At 40.7% G+C, this 21189-nt stretch overlaps 1 protein-coding gene and 1 long non-coding RNA gene across 2 annotated transcripts in view; one reads left to right on the forward strand and one right to left on the reverse strand.

The window, feature by feature from the left end:
• Window positions 1-10080, forward strand: part of TRMT11 (tRNA methyltransferase 11 homolog) — a 48152-nt gene extending 38072 nt beyond the window's left edge. Inside the window, exon 13 of the mRNA XM_006266644.4 lies at window positions 9525-10080. Coding sequence (XP_006266706.1) covers window positions 9525-9656 — 132 coding nt within the window. The 3' untranslated portion in view covers window positions 9657-10080. The remainder of the gene's footprint in view (window positions 1-9524) is intronic.
• A 52-nt stretch (window positions 10081-10132) lies between these two features.
• LOC109281172 (uncharacterized) lies at window positions 10133-19512 on the reverse strand. Its single transcript, XR_002087741.2, has 2 exons — window positions 19412-19512; window positions 10133-15241 (listed from the first exon to the last, which is right to left on the reverse strand). It is a non-coding gene; the product is annotated as an uncharacterized LOC109281172 (long non-coding RNA).
• Between the last annotated feature and the right edge of the window lie 1677 nt (window positions 19513-21189).

Below are 21189 nucleotides of genomic sequence, written 5' to 3' on the forward strand. Positions count from 1 at the left end.
TTGGTTTGTATGCAACGACCTTATTTATACCAGAAATTCGCTTTGTGCGAGAAAAATCTGATCTTATGCGAAGCTGGCAGGCAATGAGGTCCCTGCAGGCTGGCAGAGTTCCATCCTGCAGGGAGCTGGGAGGAAGCAGAAGGAAGGTGGTGAGACAGGGGGCACCACGTGCATGTGCAGTATGTGCATGTGGCCCCAAGTAGCCTCAAGGGCAGCTCCAGCAGGTATGGGGGGGCAGGAAAGTGGGCTTGAGGCCCCTGTAGAGAGGGAGCTGGGCAGGGCACTGTCCAGTTGGGGGGTGCTTGGGGCCTGGGACTGTAGTGTGCAGCTGCAGGGCCCCACTGGGGAGCAGGACGGACCGTCTGATGTCTCATTGGGGGAGGGCTAGCTCCTCGCTGCTGTGTGCACTTTGAAGGGGAAGGGGCAGACTCACGGGCACAGTGAGCCCTGGCCCCATTCCTGGGCCTGGCTTAGCTCCCCTCCCTGTCTGGACCCTGTGCCCTACACCCCACTGCCCTGGCCACGTGCCTCTTGTGCGTGAGGACGTGTCCCTCAAAGAGCAGCAGACGCAGGAGGCACATCCCCAGGGCAGTGCAGGACAAGCAGCCGCCATTCCCTGCCGCCCTGCTTCCCTGCCTCAGGTGCTTTTCCAGCCTGGTGGGTACGACCTGGCACGGCTGAGAACAGCAGGGCTGTGTGGAGAGGCTACAAGCTCCCTGCTGCACCAGGAGGCTGGAGAGGCACCTGGGGAAGGGAAGCAGGGCAGAGCCAGGAGCCGTGAGCAGCCGGCGTTCCCTGCCGCCTTGCTTCCCTCCCTGGGTGCCTCTCCCGTGTGTGCCGCTGCTTGCAGCATGGAGCTCACAGCCTCTCCGCACAGCAGTTATTGTATTGTGTGATTACTGTTTGAATTTGTCATGGTTTGGTGGGGGGGCAGTAGAGTGATGCTGGTGCGTATCCCTATTAATTACACGCAATAATGGATTCGCTTCATGTGAGGTTTTTTCGGAATGCAACTCTTGCACAGAGACCCGAGTGTACTCAAGATCCATATGGTCAAATTTGAACCACTTCACTTTCTGTTTATAGGCATTTGTTATTTAGCACTGTTGTGTGTCGTGTCACCTAGTCCTTTCTCTATTTGGTCAGTTCAGTGGCTGTAGCAGTTAGTTTTGCTCACCTGAATTTAGTTGGCAGGCTTCTTCCTAAGTTGAAACTATGTGGGTGTCTCTGCTCGGGGATCTAGATGTCTTTTAGATAGCTTAAGGACACTGAAAAGTAGAACACTGATATGGCGTGTGTCCAAGTAATAAGTAAAGATTTGTATTGTTAATGCCTTCCACCAAGAAAAGTTTTGATAGTTTCTAGGGTTTGGCATCATGCTCTCTAGGGTATCTTAATCATCATACTTCCTGTTCTTTTTCATATCAATTTAGTTTTGTAGGATGGCATGAAAAAAGAGAACTGGACCTCTGGCAATTTTTTCTTGCTTGTGAGTGTGTTTTTATATGCCAGCATTCTGTGAGTGCCTCTTTAAGATGTTTAATATCACATCATTTAATTAGGCACTAGTTTCTAGTGCATCTCATCCGCTGTGTTCAGAAAGAACTACAAAGTTTTCATGAAGATAATGATATTTAGATTATACTTAGTCATCATGCAATATTTCTAGTATTTGCCAATATTATCAGTAATGAATAAATTGTATATGTTACAATAAATACCATATAAACACTCCAAAACCCTATCTCAACAGGAGTTTGACCTGTGGTTGAAAATCTCATCAGCAATAAATCTGATTGAACTTGTGCTAAAAATCAGTTGTCTCTTAATTTCAAGAAAGTATTTAATATGAAAGATGAAATTAGATACTAATTCAATTAAAAATATTGATATATTGTAATTTTATAAGGATTTCAAAAACACCCCAGACTAATACAACAGTTCATTTTTTTTTTCTAGTCCTGTTTGAAAATAAATCTTTTTCAGCTGATAAAAAAGCTGCAATTTTTTTGTAAATTTGGAATAAAATGCAAGCTCATTTAGCGCAAATTGGATAAAGCCAATACAAAAAAAATTACTCTAACACAAGCACTGAATGAACAGGAAGTTTTAAAGAAAACATTTTCAAGTTTTCTTTGGATGAAGGTGCCTGTCACAAATTACTCCCTTCCCTCTTAATAAATTAATGTGGCCATATTGGAGGATGACTTAATAGCCACTTAACTGTATGGATTTGCATAAAATGTACACTGAGAAAATTGATGATTGAAAAAAAGTGAAGATGATTAACTAAAGAAGGCAAGGTAGAACAGTATGTGCCAGGTGTCAACTTAGCTGAAGAGTTCAGATTGGTAATAAGGAATTCTAGTATTTGGAGACTGTAGGCATTCATGTAGAAGGACCAAAGTGCTTCCAAAAGCAAAGCATACAAGTGACTGTTTTCCAAGTTGCTTCAAATTCTGTCACACTTGTGGCTTCTAATCTAGTAGAATCTGTTTTGTCTTATGTTTTAGTTTAAATGCAAGTTGGGCCAGTTGAAGCACTTTACATTGTGCCAAATTATTTTCCAAAATACATACAAAATCTATTTACATCACACTGGGAAGAGGCGGCAGAAATTGTATAGATAGATCTGTATTGCCTATATTTGGTTTCTAGTTTCAAAGAAATTATTTAACTCCTTGTGAAGATGGGACAAAACAATTTCCAGTATTTTTACAGAAATGATCTAGAGACTCTGTATGTATTCTTGAATGGACCAAGCAATTAAACTTTTAAATTCCTGTCATACTGAGTATGTATTTTACTATTCTACTTACAAACTTGCCTGTCTTCCAGTTTTGTTGGAGGGTCATCAAGTCACCATATCTGTCTTGCTACTACTATATTACATCAGGCTTTTTAACAGAAATATTTCACATCTCTTTTTCCTGGCAATTATTCTTCTAAAGTTTTTAATCAGTACCTTTGGACACAAGGTCAATAGAGGTAGTGCTGATTGCACTTAAGAGACGTGCCTAAAGACTGCAGGTCAAGATGGAAATGAGAATTTGTCTAACATGCTCATTCCTAACTGCCCATGAAAAAACTCTAAAGCAAAGTGCTTTAGAGATTTGCAGAGATAAGTGATTCCAGCATGTCTTTGTCATACGGTCACTCTAAGAATCTTTATTGATTATAAGTTTCCCCTACTGTATTTACCAGCTTCAGTTGCTAGATATGAGCGACCCTGTTGTCCATAGTTTTGAAATGTCTTGGTGTTGTTTATAGCTGTATAACATTAGTGCAAGTGGTTTCTATAGCTACTGTTCGGCACCAGATGTAGAGCAGTGGGAAGTTGTGATAAGGGTAGGAAGATTTTTTAAACAAAAGCCGGACATGGATAATTACCCTGAGGCTGAACTGAGGCCCACTAGATTCAGAAAAAAAACTTTTGCATTGGATTTTAATTCTTGCACAAAGTTAAATAATAACAACAACATCACACACAGTTTTACTTTTAGTCTTTTTCCCTCCTTCCCCATCTCTCTCATTTTTTGGCAATACACTGTGATATATTTTTAGTGTTCGTTATAAAATAATCAGTATGAAACTACACAATCTAATAGCCTGTAAGCAGTTAGTTGGCTTTTACTTTGACTTCAGCCTTGTTGCTTTTAATTATTACAGGATGCATTATAAGCCATTTTAGGGCACGTGTTTTATAGAAACCAGCAGTTTAGCTGCAGACAGCTGCCCCGGGGGAGGATGTAGATGACTTGAGGTCAATACCAAGGATGTTGAAGAAATCATCATCTTGTTATCAAAGAACTTGACAGTGGGCAAAGGGGAACCTTCAATATGACCCTTCACTAAAGGGAAAAATCTTGCACTTTTTTGTAATGCTGTTAAAGAGGAGATATACTTACTCAAGTTAGTAGCTGCAGTTCCTTGTTGGTCTCTCTCTGTGTCCCAAAGCAGTGCCTTCTAGATAAATTTCACCAATTTGTCCACAATTACCATTAGATATTATACCTCTAATATATCAGGAAGCAAAGTGACTAACTTTCCTATTCTCACTATTTATCCTCAAATAGTATCGGCTATTGTAGCATCCCATTTCCCTCCTCTTTCTGAAGTAAGTAATGTTGAGCATTAAGGAAAGGGAGTTAGAAGGTGATATTTAAAACATGAAAGTTCACCTCTTTGCCCTTGCCTTCTGCTTTGCTTAAAGAGTGGGTGCTAAGGGATCCCTTGTTGACGGAAGCTGGCAATTTACTGATCAAAGGGGATTTGACACCAATACTATACTGTGTGAAATCTGCTGTTCTGCTTTCTCCAGGTTTTGTTCATTAACAAGGCCCAGGGACCTTCTGTAGCGAGCATGTGGAGAAAACATCTTTAAAAAATTGGCAGAATTACTTTTGCAGAAATAAAGCTCATATGTAAAATATACGAACTTCAGCTGTTGTTCAAAAGCAGATTTCAGTTGGGATGGTATGGATGATTTTCTGTGAACATCTATCATTATATTCTGACTCCCAGTAATTAGTCAACACCCAGCAATATAATGATGTCATTTGAATAAATTACTTCAGAAAGATCTGGCATGTATTTGTCTTTGTGAGATTAAATGCAAACTATTGCCCATGTTCAGATTTTACCTGTTCAGTTTGCCATTCTTTTAGTGGTATTCCAGGAAAAAAAAACAGATGTACCTCCTAAGTCTGCTGGTCTGCCTGCCATGTAAAGTAGGTTTTAAATATTAGTATCAAAGTCTGAAATTGAGAAAAGAATTTGATATTGACCAGCTGAATTCTAGTTTTTTGCTACAGAATTACTATATGTTCTTGCATACAAGCGCACCTTTTCCTGAAGTTCAGCTGCTGGAAATTGGAGTGCACATTACAAGCGAGGACACATGGTAACAGCAGTTTCAGCTTCTGCCAGTGCTGCACATGAGGCTCTTTAGCTGCTGGTTGTACTAACTTCTTGTCCTCCTCCCTACCCCCTGCCAACCAAAGGCTCATAGGCAGTTCCTCGCAATTGAGGACCTTCCATGATTGCTTTATCTGTGGGTCAACCATTGGGGCATCTTCTTGCTGTCTGGTAAAATCATTGCCAGAATTCTGTTGAATTACCTTGTGCAACACATTGAACAAGGTCTCTTGCCTGCGAATCAGTGTGGTTTCAAGAAAGGACGTGGGACCATCGACATGGTGTTTGCAGCTAGTCAACTTCAGGAGAAATGCCAGGAACAAAACCTGTAAATGACTTTCATTAACCTGATAAAAGCATTTGATAGTCAATCAGGAGAGCTTTTGGAAGATCATGGCAAAATCTGGTTGCTTGGAGAAGTTCATCACAATAGTTTAGAAGTTCCATGATGGCATGCTCACTTGCATTGTGGATGACGGAGGCATCTGAACCATTCCCAGTCACCAGTGGAGTCAAGCAGGGCTGTTTGGCCCCAACCCTCTTCAGTATGATATTCTCTGCTATGCTTACAGATGCCTTTTGTGACTATAACACTGGGATTGACATCAGTTACCAGACTGATGACAAACTTTTTAATTTGAGGAGACTACAGGTGAAGACAAAATTACAGGAAGTGACTGTTCATGATATTCTGTTTGCTGATGACTGCTCCCTGAATACCGAATCTGAGTCTGATATGCAATGGAGTATAGATCAGTTCTCTTCCAGTTGTGATAACTTTGATATCACAATCAACACTAAGACGACAAGTGATGCGCCAGCCTGCACTAGGAAAGTCTTATGTAGAGCCTACCATAACAGTGAATGGCCAAACCCTCCAGGCACTGGACAAATTCACCTATCTCGGCAGTACACTGTCATGTGCAGTTCACATCAGTGATGAAACCAATATCAGAATTGCTAAAGCAAGTGTGACCTTCGGCAGATTATGTGCAAATGTGTGGGAGCACAGAGACATCAGTCAACAAACAAAACTGAAGGTCTGCAAAACATTGTGTTACTAATTCTGATGTATGAATGTAAAACCTGGACAGTGTACAGGTGCCGTGCTTTGAAACTGAACCAAACCAATCAGTGATGTCATGGTCATCTTCGAATTTGAAGATGACGAACAGCATCTGTGGTTCTGAAGATGGCTGACAAGGCTGATCCAGGACCAACAGACTGTTGTAACTTGGGCATGTGTTTCTGTGTGGGGTGGGTGGTCTGGATTCTTGATTTGGTCCACAACACACTGTTTCTGTTGCTCCCGCCTCTCTGTGTCCTGTTGTCATTGTAAGGGTTCAAAGTACTGAAATCCTCACAGCAGACTCTTTCTCTATTTGGGACAGTCCTGGGCGATAGTCTTCCATGAGTTGATGTCAATGCTGCATTTTTTTCAAGTTGGCCTTGATAATGTCCTTGAAGCACTTTCTCTGCCTTCCTGTTGAGTATATGCCTTAACTGAGCTGGTAGAATAAAACTTGCTTCAGGAGTCTGGAGTTAGATCATCCAGATGATGTGGCCGTCTCAACAAAGTTGATGTCAGATGATCATCAAATCAGTGCTCTCGTGTTTGCTTGCAAGAGGATGCAAATGTTGGTGCCTCTGCATTCCCACTGGATTTGATGGATCTTTTGCAGGCAGTGTTGATGGTACATCTCCAGTGACTTGAGGTGTCTCCTGTATGTTGTCCATGTCTCATTTCTGTACAGTAAGATGGGGAATCATGACTGCTTGATAAACCTTGAGTTTGGTTTCAAATCTGGTGTTGCAATCCTCGAACACCCATTTCCTCAGGTGTCCAAAGGATGCACTTGTACACATGAGGTGATGTTGCATTTCTTCGTCGATTTCAGCCTTCTGAAAGAGATGGCTTCTAAGGTGTAGGAAATGCTCAGTGTTCTCCAGAGCCTCACCATAAATCTGAATTATTGGAGCTGGGGACTGCTCGTTAAGTCCTTGTTCATGGAGGACCTGAGTCTTCTGAATGTTAAGTGTCAGTCCCATTGTCTTGTATGCCTCAGTAAGATGTCAGTGATTGCCTGAAGGTCTACTTCTGAGTGAGTGCACACTACAGCGTCATCGGCATACTGGAGCTCGATGATTGTGGTTGAGGTGGTCTTGGTCTATTTTAGCTCTACTCTGACTGGAAGCTTGTTTGTTGGTCAGATAGCATCACAGTAAGGGATATTGAGAAGAGTGTTGGAGCAATGATGCAGCCTTGCTTAACTTCTGTCTAAGCTTAAAGGGATCTGTAATAGATCTGTTACTGATAACAACTGCTTGCATGCTGTCAGAAAATATTGCTGACCGCTGGAGCATGGCAAGCTCTCCCCAAGGCCTGGTGTACCACAGCAGAGTCCACCTTAAGAGTGTTATCTTGAGCTAATGATGTTCCCTTTGACTGGATACAAGCACATTGCTCTTGTCTTGAATTTTTTTCTAGCTTCTGTTGCAGACTTCTTTCCTTTCTCTGTTTTGAAGGTTTATTGCCTTCAAGGCTAAGTATTTCGTTAACCTCTCAAAATCCTTAAATAATGTAGTATTTTCTTTGATACCTCTTTCATGTTTTAGAGTAAACATCTGGTTGCTGTGTTCGATTAGGGGTTGCAAACCTGAAGAGGTTAAAAAACTCTGATCTAGAAATAGTAGTGCCATGTTCTTCTGAAAAAAATCTTTCACTATCAGAATTGATACAGACTGACCTGCGGGGAAAAACAGGCTTACTGTTTTCATTCCTCCTCTTTCTCCTAGTGGAAGTGTTTTCTGTGCCTAGGATAGTAACACACCATCAGGGTTATGAACCAAGGAAGTGTCAGGGTGGGGCACCTGTCACAGGCAACAGAACACATGCTATAAAGTAATGTATTCTGTAATGGCTTTACCCATGTCACCCTTCTCGACTCGCTCTCTAACTTCTCAGTACACAAATTGGACTGATAAGCACTTGGGACATACTGCTGGCAAGACATGTGTTTGTGTTTTTACACCGTATATTTCCTTTAAGGCTTTAGTTTAGATGGCTATTTTGAGCCAAAGGAAAGTCGGAAAGTAGAACAGTAAATGAAAACAGCATGCACAGGAACGTGTCTGATTGATTGTATCCAGCAGAGGGCAGTTGTGCACATGCCCACAAATCAGCGCATTACAAATAAGTTTCCTTACTGAAAATGCACAGGGTAGGTCTTCAGTGTTGTACATTCTAAACTGGTGGGTCCCCTGCCAGGAGCGTGGTCCCAGTTGTGTCAATCATGTTCGAGCCAAAAAAAGTTGTATAAACAGTTACTCAGAGATTTTTTTGTAGCATTTTATTTACCGTAACAATGTTTATGCTCTTGGATATATCGTATAAATAAAAACAAAAGCCAATGCAACGTGATCACTTTAATGGCTAAGGATTGAGACTGGTATTTTTAGTGCCGATTTATTTCTGTGTTATTGTTTGTATTGAAGTGACAAAATATACTTGTACCACCTTAATTTCAAGTCCAGCGTGAGAGTGAATAACCTAACTTAGTGCTGGAAGCAGTAAACACATTTATTCATTTTTAAAAAAGCATCAAGTTAAAAATTAAAGTAAAACAATAGTAAATTTCATGTGTGTATTCAGGGGAAACATTTTAAGGGTTTCTTTTTCCTGTAGCATTTGGTAGTTTGTGTGAGGTTTCTTATACCAATTCAGTACTGTTGACAAGCAGAGTAAACTTACATAAACCATAAATGCTAGACTGTCGTTTAAAATAGCCACCCTGCTTCCTTAGAACTCCAGAGTACAGCTTGATATATTTTAAATGTAGATTCTTGATAACAGTACTTAATTAAAACTTAATTGCACAAAGCCAGGAGTTGGTAAACAAAAAGTCTCAAGTAAAATGGCCACAATAAATGACTAAAATAAGATTTGTCTTTGTGCATGTGTGTAATGTAAATTTATATAAATGTATATAAAAGCTTCAATCACAGATTTAACATTATAGCTTAGTAAGTTCTGTTGCTGTCTGCTTTATTTTTTGCAGAATCTGTGTCCATTTTTTCCCTTTTCTGTGTTTGCTTTCCACAAATATTTGAGTGATCAAGTTTTACTATAGTAGTAACATTTGCAGAACCAGTCTTTAAATTTTCCTGCATGAGTACTTGGGTACTTACCCAGTCAGTGGGTAATCATATGCTGGTGTTTATCTGAGAAACTAAACCTCAGCTAAAGCAGCACAGCTCAGCTATCAAATGTTCATAGAAAACTGATGGTTGGACCAGAATATGTTTTTAAAAGTTTTGAATTTATGCATTTGATTAAATGATCCACTTGTACAGATTCTTTTGAGAAGCAAAGCTAAATTACATAAAAATTCATTGCAAGTCTATTTCTCTAGTCTGTTTAAGTTTGAACTTTGGAGTAGAATGCATTTGTTAATTCTGATAGACTTTGTTGGAATGTGTACTACTTATCGAACAAACAGCTTTAGAAGGATTTTTATAGCTGAGTGCCTGATGTTGACTTTGCAGTAACTTCTAGGACAAATGACAGCATATACTTAGTCTGCCTTTTGTATTGTGATACCATACAGGACCAAGATCAGTATTCTCACTTGCTGGACAGTCAGTACATGCCATACAAGGGGCACAATTCTTTTCGTGACAAGTACTTCAGTGGTGTGACAAAGAGGATTGCCAAGGAAGAAGATGACAACCAGAAGTAACAAAATAAACAGATTAAAATGAGGAAAGAATGAAGACTTTATTTCTTTGTAAAGACATCTGGACATTAACATTCATCTGTTTCAGAAAGAAAATACTGCTTTTAATATAAAAACAAAATGAAAACCACAACATAAGAACAGTTCTTTTTAATTACCTTTGTTTATAGCAGATTTTATTGTACAAGGTTTTTGAGACTTATTTAATTTATATTTGTACTTTCAAGTACTAATGATGATTGACTAAAACCATTATTATTATTCTTTTACTATTAACTTTTGCAAAAAGTAGTAGTATTGTTTGGCTTCTTAAACTGTGAACATCTGGACTTTTTAGAAACACATAATGGTGATCAAGGATCACTTATTAGGAAGATCGTTTTAATTTTAGGGTTTTTTTTAAAATAATACACAATAAAACCAGCAATGCTTGTTGTGAATTTCTTAAAATTGTTGCATGCAACAGCTTCACATGTGAATTCTTCCTGCCATATCCTGGCCAGCTATATTTAAGAAGAAAAAATCCTCTATGACCTGACAAGACTTGGCGAGGCTATTAAGCCCCATGAAGCCTGTCCACATCTGAAGCTCATCTATACCTTGGATTTGCTCTCACATTCCTAAACCTTGACTCTTGGTCAAGCCAACTGTCTGTAATTTTTGGTTCAGAAACTAACTGTGATAGTTAAAACAGTAACAACAACCCCCAAAAAATTCAGTAATGGTTCTCTAATGGTATTAAATTTAATCAGCTCTTTGAAATTGATGCTGTATTTCTTAAAGGGAAAACTTTGCTGAATTCACATTGTGTCCATCATGAAAATATCTTGCTTAAAAACCACAAAGCCTATTAATACAGGATGTTAATGGCTTTTTTGTTTTTGGTGGTCAAATATACTTCAGTAGGGCGTTGGTGAATATATCAGCTCATTCCTGCTGGATAAAGACCCCACTTCTTAATTTACTGCAGGCTGTTGTGGTCCTACAGTAATCTGGCTATAGTTGGGAGCTCCATAAAACCAGTAATATCTAGGCAGGCACAATCATTGTGTATCTTCTTTAGTCCATTGACTCGTTTCACTCTCTGTGTTACAGCCTTGAGTTCCAGCAGGAACAGCTCAAATTTTCAGTGACAAATTTGTCTACCCTTCTGGATCTAATCTGTGGTGTGTTGGGAAAGTTTTAAAACAGTGATTTATTTTCAGTATTGTCATTATAAACCACTGTGTGCTGAGATTTAAAGTGGGCCATAATATAATTGTTCTGTTCTAAACTTAGAGTGATATTGAAGCCCAGAAGCTTTTTTTGGCAACAAAATGTGAATTGAGCATTTACCTAAAAAAATGTTGCTTCTGAAACTTGTCCTTTGTAACTTATGACTTTAATTTCATCAGAAATATTTGGTATTTGCTCTTATTTCTCTCAAAAGGACTGAGGGTTAGAGTGCATGGAAGGTATTTCTGCAAATAGATTTGCAATGCATTTATAATTACATCTCTATGAAAATTGGCCTTTTGCAGAAATGAACTCAAGTGGCTGTGCAAGATGTGTGACAGTTGAAACTCAGGCTGTGTATGTGTTAAGAGAATGATTAGGTTTGTTTCTACCCTACTTGCTCCAAATAGCATTCCCTTTTGCATTGCAGGTAACAGCACCTCTTTTGGTAATTCATACATCACAGCTCTTGTTCAGTAACAAAAATTACACTTTCCAGCTGCAGTTACAGATGTAACTGGGGCACTGATGTTAACATCCACTGTTTAAAAATAATGTAGAATAAAAGGTAGCCAAAGAAGCAATTTTCTAGCATCCAGCACCTAAATATCCTGTAGGAGCACCTGAGTTGTCCAAGTTTTTCTGAACCATTTCCTCAAGATCTGACATCCAAGCAGCAGATTGCATTATGCTTATAATCTATGACCCCTGTGGTTTGGCTAGTTGCAAGGTGGTGACAGAGCCACCATGCATTCTGTAGTGAAGGACTGTTTCATCTTTGCACAATTTTGTCTCCATTGCAGATGGATGGTTCTCCTTCCTCAGGCAGAAATCGGCTATCAGCAGCAGGAATTTTTGGCATCTTCTGTTCTCACTGATTCCATTGACTCTCTCCCCAAGGTTCCAGTTTCCTGTCCCTGGCAGAGATGGGCCATTCAGAAGTCTGCTTTGCACTCATTCCTGTCAGTCTATCCTTCAAAGCTATTTGTGCCATTTTCCATAATTTTAAATGTTGTTTTTGGACTCTTGGTCTTGCCTTTTTCAGTTACTGCAGCATATGGACAGAAGAGGAGGTTGGAGCCCCTTGCTGGCAGAGCTGTAAAGAGGTTATGCAGGCAGAGGCTGCATCCTGCCCCCTGTCTGCTAGATAGAAGTTTATAGAGTTTGGGAGGGGGGAAGGGCAGGGAGGAGAGACAGACTGAGCCTTTGCTCTCACTATGTTCCCTCCTCCCTGGCTGTGGCATGTGCCTAGGCTGCCATACTCCATACATGAATACCTAGGGGATTATGAAGGGGAGAACAGATGTATAATAAGAACCAGGAAATGGTGATTCTCCAGGTGAACTGGCTGTGCCGGGAGGTTTCCTGTGTGAATCTGATCCAACTCACTTGTCTGGAAGGACTCCTCTGGTAACTTCAGGGAGATTTCAGAATTCTTTTCTCCATGGTCACTTTGCCCAGCCAGGAGCAGCTATTGTACTTGAAAACCCCTGGTACTTTATTCCTTGCTCCTTTTACCTGTGGCTTCTAATGTAGAAAGGCCAGATTGAACTATATGCTTCTGCTATGTATTGACCTGTTGCTGAGGTGCTTGTAATCATGTAGACATGATTACAGAGGGGTAGAAGTGTGATGATGGTTTTGAGATTCTGGCTGTTGTTATGGTTCCCTGCTCAAAGGCTGTTTGTAAATTGGCTTCTGCTGTATAGACTGCAAGGCCCAGATCCTGTTGTGCATCTCAAGTGGCACTTAAATTGCATGCCATCCTGAGCAACAGCCACAATTCTGCTGAGGCACCCAGATACCTTAAGTGCATCAGTTGTCGCTTGAAGAGAAGTATAGGTGACAGACATGGACTTCCCTGTGTTCTCAGAAACAGTCCAGCGCAGTCACTTGAGCACCTAACTCTACTTAGACCTCAGCTGCTCAGTTGTAATCCAATTCCATGTAAGCTCTTGAATCAAAGAAAATTCATGTGCAACAACTGTTTGATGTTCAGAGCGATGATGATATTAGCCCCCTCTTGCTCAGCAGCTGAATGGTTAATGGCAGTGGTACCCAACCTACCAGCACAGGCCAGATGAGTGGTGCAGGGTCGATTCGTGGGTCTGATCCCATGCAGGGTTGGTCTGCGGGTGTGACCCTGCCCTGAGTCTGGACGCACAGCAGCCTGACCGTGCACACCTAGATCCAGCTGCTGAACAACCCCACACACCAGTGCAATCTAACTCACAGGGTCACATCCAGCCCATACAGCTCCCCACAGGTCCAGAAATTTGGCAGCAAGGGAGTGGCAATTAATGCTTCTATCACTCCCCCACTGCCAAATTTCTCAACCTGTGGGGAGCCCTGGAGGCCAGATGACTGGCTATCAAGGGGTGGTAGCAGAAGCAGTGCAGTGCAGTGCCTTGTATATGGCTGCTGCCGATACAGGAGTGGTGTAGGGCTGCTGCTTGTGCCATGGCATTGACTCCCCTGGGGCTGCCATTTTGACATCCCCTGTAAGTTGGTGCAGGGGCCTGGTGCCATGCTCACCAACCCCTTTCCTTGTTATGCAACTGGGTCATATGGAAACAGTTGATACAGTCACTCGGCCATCAGAGAACTTTTCTGGCTTAATTCTTAACAAGGAAAAGAGAATCTCCCTGTTAGTCCACTGTTGGACAAGAAGGTCCTGAATTTGGAATCTTCTCTTTCTACTATACTGGGATCATATTCTCTTGGGTCTCCTGCTAGCTCCATAATCTACACTCCCAATTAGTAGATTCTTCTAAAACACCTTTGTGAAAAGCATCTGTATCAGATAGTTTGAATCCATTCTCAGGCCAGGTAATTCATAGGAAAGGGGATACTTTCATAGGGGTCACACTTCTGAAGGATTCAGTATTTCCATTCTCCCCTACCCCCCTAAACAAAAGTATGTGGTGCTTACAGGAACTTTCACTGAGTGTGGTGCAGATGGTTCTAATGATAATACAGGCTTCATATAAACTTGTTAGAATTGCAGATGTTAAGTCTAGCCTTAATAAATTGGAACAGCTCTAGATCAGGGAAAACTAGCCTGTCCAAAGAATGGATGCTGCCATTTTTAAGAGCATAAAATACTAGTAGTTTTCTCTTGGTCATTAAACTGTATAAGACTAATTTAGTTCAGCTGCTAGTAATCTTTCCTACTTACTTTTCAGCCCAAACATGGGCTCCTTTCTTTCTGTTTATAAAAGCATTCTTCTTTGGCTTATGGCTCTTTGCAGGGTTCTGCTTTTTGTGCGAAGACGGGGTTGGTAGCTATAAAGTTCACAGAGTACTTGGGATTTCCGGCTGCAAGGTTTAAATAACTTTTCTGCCAGTACTAACTCTACTGTTTTATCCTCTGTTTATAGGCTCAGCTAAGAGTTTCCTATCTGTTAATCTTCCAACAACCTGTTTTTTGTTGAAGTGACTTTATAAATGTGCCATGCAAAGGATTTCTCTTGTCTTCATTAAAAGCTATTTCAAGTAGAAATAATTTCAGGTCTACAAGGGTACATCATTGGAAATGCAGTCAAATACATCGTATAACATATGTTGGCCCCACAACAGGTTATGTTTCTGAGTACTGAATAAAACAGCTGCCCGGTGCTGGAGTACTGTCCTCAACAAATTCTGTTATTTTCTACAATGTTCATTAGAAATCTGGCTGTAGATGCTGCTCCCAGTGAAGAGAGTGAGGATTATGCTGTTGATTTTGTTTGGAAGCAGATTTAAGCTTTTGGGCACTAGCCGCAAAAGCCTCTGACCAATCTACTCCTGGATGCAGCTTTGACAGAAACACAGGTGGCAGGTTCATCACTGAATGAATTCAGCTTTGGAAATGCTTGCTTTGGGCAGTCAGCTTATGTCATGTGGAAATGTGTTGGCACCAGATCAAAATAACCTTTGTATTTCTACAGAGTAATTCAGATCCATTGGAAGGGCAGTTAGAAGTCCTTTTATGCAGGTGGTCTCCTCTCATATGAATTATTTTCCTGTCTCTGACTTTGTCCAAGGTCTATTCTCTTTGGCTCCTTTGTATAGAGAAGGAGTAAAGGGCCTGCTTCATAGGGGTATTTTGAGGCATTACTCTGTAAGAAGTTTGAGTTCCTGAAGTGAGAGGTGTGATAGGTAAGTCCACTATGTCATACTACTGTAATAATCACGCCAGGGACTGTGATGGTATTGGTTGCAGGCAGCATTTAAGATCCCTGTCATGCAGGAAATCCCTACTAGAGCTTGAGAGAAGCAATTTTAAAAAAGAAAAAGATTGAAGAAGGCTTTCAAAATTGTTTTTGCTGTCACTTCAAAACTTCAGCGCAATTTGCAGTCAGTTCTGTTTGCCAGTCCAGCATTCCCAACCCCTGAGGGGAAAAAATGCTGATGAGATTATGGGGGAAGAGAAGGATTGGCAGGTCTGTTGGAATTTTCAAAGGGAAAAAACATTAAATTCAACATTTGACAAGTGTCATACTGTCATCCATTGCCATTGATTGGAGCCTGTGTGGAAGTGGGGAAAGAGCGGGGGCAAGGTCTGGTTCTTTACTATTAGTGTGTTTGGGAACAGAGGGTAGAAATGTTTCTTGAAATATCTTTGGGACTCTCAGTTTGTTACTTTTACTTTTTATTCTTTTCATAGCTTGGGGGGATCACCTTCCTCAAGCTGGCTTTTGCTCCCTTGCTCTTTTAATTTATTCTAAAATGTAACTGTTAAAAGAGATTTATATTTAAAAAAACCCTGAGGGGAAAAAATGGACTGGTATTTCCAAAATCCTATGCTGAAGCTCCCCTTAGAGGCAGACTGTTATCTTTGAGGTCTCCCCTCTCCGCAAGGTTTCAGGAGAATTGGGATGGATGGGCAGCCAGTGAGGAAATGGGTCTGTGGTAAGAAGAGCTATTGGCATATGTTTATGGTGCACTGAAGGTAGGTATGTGCTAGTGATTATTAGGTAGTAGCTTATTATTGTTTATTAATATGATGGATCCAGGGTATGTCATGTCAAAATAGAGGAGACAGAGTAGTTTGCAGGTCAGTTTTCTCTGGGAATGACAGCTGTGCACAGAGTTGGTTGGGTTTTTATTAGCTGTAGATGTTCTGCACATTTGTTCTATGAGGCAACCCTGACAAGCTTCAGTTTGAACTTGATAAACTACTTCTGTTTGCAACAGGGAATGACCTGCCAAAAAAATGCACAGGCCGATATTGCTGTTGGGGCAAGGGAAATGGAAAAGAAATGGACTGTTTTTTCCTCCTTTAATTAAGAAAATTTCTCCCTTTTTATTTAATTATCTAATAATCATATAATAGGTTTTGTGCAGTTACAAAACAATTATGGGGTAGGACAAAAATCTGGAACATTTAATTAAATCTGGATTTTCATTTGCTTTTTCTTTTTCCTTTTTTTTTTAGTTTAGAAAAAACACGTGCCAAGAATCTTGATTTCCCCCCCCCCGACCCCTCCCCTTTTTTGTATTTTTATATAGTTGGCAGAATTAATGACAAAAATCTTTCCAGCTGTGACTTTGCCAAAATCCTTTTCTGAAGCTCCTACTAATTTGGATTAAACTGCATGGACGAAAGCCTCAAACAGCAAATCCTGGCAATAGATTTGCTGAGGCCCCACAACATCTACTCTCCAACTGTTCTTATCTTTTAAGGCAAAATAAATAAGCACAACATAATTTTGTAATTGCACAGAGTTGTTAACTCACTCGCTTTCCTTCATGGGCTTGGGAATTTTGAGTATGTGCGAAAGATCACTGACTGCTGAAATAGGGGCTTCATTTTCGGCCTGAAAACTCTGCTTGTTCTCCTGTTTGCAGGAATGGCTGTAATTTGCAAGGTGAGGCTCTGATTTAACTTTTAAAAAAACCTGGAGGATGTTTCAATACCTCCTGCCAGCTACCATAACGTGTTAACATCAAAGCTGTATTTTAGAGTGCAGTTCAGCTCTGAAAAGTGACTCTCTTTAATGTGGTGACTGGGGTTTCATGTTTGTCATCTCATCTATTTTTTTTTTTAAGCCACAGGATCGTCACGAGTCCTGACTGTTGGGTGCATACCTCACTGAGGCAGTTCAAGGGGGTGCTAATCCTGCTCTGCTTACTGTCTGGACTTTCTACCTCTGGAGGCAGCATCTGTGAGCACTTCTGCTGCAATTAGCAATTAAATTAATTTCTTTAAATTGGACAAATCGACCTCTGGCAAGTAGCCTACCTCCTTTTCCCTTCTCCCTGCCTCTGAGAGCTTTGTGGAAAGCTCTGTTACTTATTAGGATCCTGTTCAGAGTTTTTCTCTCCTCCACACATCTCACCCATACTCACCATCTGCTATTCCTGTGTCAGGACAGACATCTCACTCAAATTCAAGCAGTGTTTTGTTTGTGAGGCATGGCTACGGGTCTGTATTCTGTAAGTTGTCACCAGAGGTGTGATTGCAGCTCATGTACACCTACCTTTCAACTGGCCAACTCAGGCCAGACTCTGCACGGCCTGTATAAGCCTGCCAGGACCCTGGACAAGTAGCTGAAGCCTATGGCCTTGCCATCGATACCTGAGCTAGCTGATTTAGATTTTAGTTCTCTGAAATGCTGTGCAGACATACTCTTAGCTTCTGAGGTGGGAGGGTTGGGCCCCTTGACTATCCCTACTCCCAGGCAGGTTCCTTCCAGCCTTACTCCTCCATAATGGTGCTGTGAACGAAAGGGTGCTGTCTCCTCGTGCCTGTGTTGGGGCTCCATGGTCTTCAGCTTCTGAGAACACAGAAGTGCATGCAGAAAGAACGACAGGCTGTTCAGCTGAAATTTCTAAGCTGCCCAGTCTGTAAGGTGCCTCCTTGCCCTGCCTTCTGCATGAGCTGCCTAATTCCTTGTCTATGCTTGAAAAGGAGTGATTCATTTTAATATTATAAAAGCCTAAGTCTGCCTGTCTGTCCGTAATGCTATTTGCACTCTAATTGCACTCTGAAACAGCCAATCGGAGTGCTCCAAGCGCGGGGGAACGCCGCCATGATTCCAAAGCCACGCCGAGGACTGGACGGGGTGGGGGAGCCAAGGCCAGCAGTATTGGTAAGCAGGTGGATCAGGGTAATGCAGCTGACATAATATATCTGGACTTCCAAAAAGCCTTTGACAAGGTCCCCCATCAAAGGCTCTTAATAAATAGTCATGGACTTACAGGGAAGGTCCAATTGTGGATTACTAAGGAGCTTAAGGATAGAAAATAAAGAGCGCATAAATGGGCAGTTTTGGTGTTGGAAAGAAGTAAATCGTGGGATCCCTCAGGGTTCTGTGTTGGGACTGATCCTGCTTTAACATATTCATAAATGATTCGGAAAAGGGCAAGTAGTGAGGTAGCCAAATTTGTGGTTGACACACAAATCCTCAAAGTAAAGAGCTAGGTGGGCTGCGAGGAACTATAGAAGTATCTGGCATAACTGAGCAAATGGGCAACTAAATGGCCATTGAAATTCAGTGTAGTTAAGTATGAAGTGATGTGCATGGGCAAAAATAATCCAAACTCCATATATATGATGATGGGACTCTATCTTAGTTGTTACCACGCAGAAAAGATCTGGGAGTCATTATGGACAGTTTGCTAAAAACATCAGCTCAGTGCTCTGCAGTTGTCAAAAAGGCAAACAATGTTAGGGGTTATTAAGGGAATTGTAAACAAGATGGGAAGTATCATTATGCCCCTCTATAAATCCACGGTGTGTCCACACCTTGAACACTATGCCCAGTTCTGGACCCCACACCTAAAAAAGGATATAGAAGAGCTGGAGAAGGTGCAAAGAAGGGCAACACAGATAATTAGTGATACTGAGGGGCTTCCATATGAGGAGAAGCTAAAGCAACTACGCCTATTCAGTTTAGAAAAGAGACCCTTTGAGGGGGACATGATAATGTTTGATAAAATACTAAATGGTAAAGAGAAAGTAAATAGGGATTTATTATTTACACTCACACAATGCAAGAACTAGGAATCGTAAAAAAGACCTAGTAGGTAGTAAGTTTAAAACTAATGAAAGAGAGGGGTTTTTTTTTCACACAGCATGTAATTAAAGTGTAGAACTCATTGCCATAAAATTCAAAAAGGGATTGGACAGATCCTTGGAAGAAAGGTGCATCAGTAGCTATTGAACATGGCAGTTAGGGGTATGGTTTCTGGATAAGAGCTTCCTAGACCTTAAATGTTGGAGGCTGCAAGTGGAAGAGGAACAGGGCAAAAACCCTGGTTATAACCTGTCCAATCTTCCTTTCAGTGTCCACTTTGCCTCATGTGACAAAATGGCCCTATGGTCTGATACAGTAACTGGCAATTATTATGTTCTTATGTTCGGTGATTTTTACTAAATATTATTTTTGAAGGATAGAAAATGTGCTGTAGAGCAGTGTCTTCCTTTCTTATTAATTTTTAACTCCCCAACTTTGTATTAGGCTAAAAAAGCCTCACAGTCCAAACTACAAAAGGCATTCAAGTCTCCCTGCATGAATTCTATTGGAACAGTGGGAAGTGCATTCAGCTGTGCTTACCTATTGAAGAACAGAACTTAGCTTTAAGATAATATGCAATGTCCTTTGTCCAAGATAAGATCATAATGGACTCGTTCTGGTGTTGATGGAGTGAAGTTACGATACAGCTGTAAAAAAAAAATCTAAGCTTTCATATTTTGTATCCTTGTAGTTTATTATCATAAAGGATTTAAATTCATTTAACTCTATAAATGACAGAAGATAGAAGAGTTTTTAATCCTTCCTTTGATTCTTCATCTAAGAATCACTCGTCCCTTTGAAATGTATACCTAATGAAACAGAGCTACCCATTTAATTCACTAACAGTGAAGAAGACAACAGTGGTTCATTGTTTCCCATGATACTTTATGCTCTCTTAGTTCATGGGGATCTGGAAGGTATGTCTTTCCCAAAAGAAACAAAGCTTCCAAAATTTCAGGTTTTAAAATAATGCAGCATTTTGTTCTCCAAATTTTACAAGACACATTTCTAAGGGCCAAATCTTCAAAGGAATTTAGATTCCCAAAGATGCAGGTTGGCTATAAATCAATTTTCTGAACTACATAAGTAGGTTAGGAGCCTAATGCTTAAAACCTAGGTGCTTTGGAAAATGCTGCTAATAGTCTGGCAGTATCTCAAGGCACCAATTATTACACTTGAAACTTTTAAACAGGATTTCATATCTAGTCAGGGAATTGGTATTCAAAAGCATAGACTAACACATTTTTAAGCCCAGAATGGACCATAGTACTTGTCTGAATTCATACATAAAACATGGTTTCTCTGTTTTCAATTTCTGCTTCAAGTCCAACAGCTATACTTGAGTAAGAACATATACTTCTGAAAAACATCAACTCTTATTTTTTAAACCCTGCTCTAAAAAAATAGTAAGCTGTTATAATGGTTAATTATCTTTACTGTTAAATTGCATCATTTTTCTGGTATGAATTTATCTAACTTCAACTCCCAGCCATGTGATCTTATTAGACCTTTGGCAGATTGTAGAAATCTTTATTACCAAATTTCTGTTTCCCAGGTATATAGCTAGACTGCAGTCAAGTCACAAGTTAAGATTCTCTTTGACAAACAAAAGCTATGGAGCTCTCTCAGCATAAGGCACGTTTCCCAATTCTGTAATCATTCTTGTGGCTTCTTTCTAATTCTTTTCTAACTTTTCAACATCCTTCTAGACTTATGAACACTAGAATTGGACATGATATTCCTGAAGTGGTCTCACCAGTGCCAAACACAGAGATATTATAATGTCTGTACTCCTCAGTATTCCCTTGAATCTAAGGACCACAGTAGTTGTTTTGGTCACATTATCCAAAACAGATAATGGGAGCTCAGGTTTAGCTGTTTATTCATGTACCTTATGTTTTCTTCAGACTTGTTCCTTCCGAGGATAGACCCTCTATCCTAAAATCCTGTAAGTTTCCCTGAAATTGTATAAATATGTCCTGATGTTCTTTGTTCTTGTATGTATGACTGGTTTACAGACATCCCCCAACCTCAAACAGTCTCTCAAACAACAGACTAATGAACTCCCATCCTCACTGAGGCACCAGGCCTTGCAGTGGACCTGTCGTGTCCCCACATCAATGCAGACCACATCATCACTGGATCTAATAACAAAGGACTACAATATCTGAAGTTTGTTTCCCTGCGACACTACCAATGTCATGTACACCATCACCCGTTTACAGTGCCCTTCTGCTGTCTACATTGGAGAGACAGGGCAAGCCTACGTGTGAAAATGAATGAACACCCACAGGCCTATGGGTCCCAACACAGACATC

Source organism: Alligator mississippiensis, chromosome 1, assembly GCF_030867095.1.
Source record: "Alligator mississippiensis isolate rAllMis1 chromosome 1, rAllMis1, whole genome shotgun sequence".
Classification (NCBI taxonomy): Eukaryota; Metazoa; Chordata; order Crocodylia; family Alligatoridae; genus Alligator; species Alligator mississippiensis.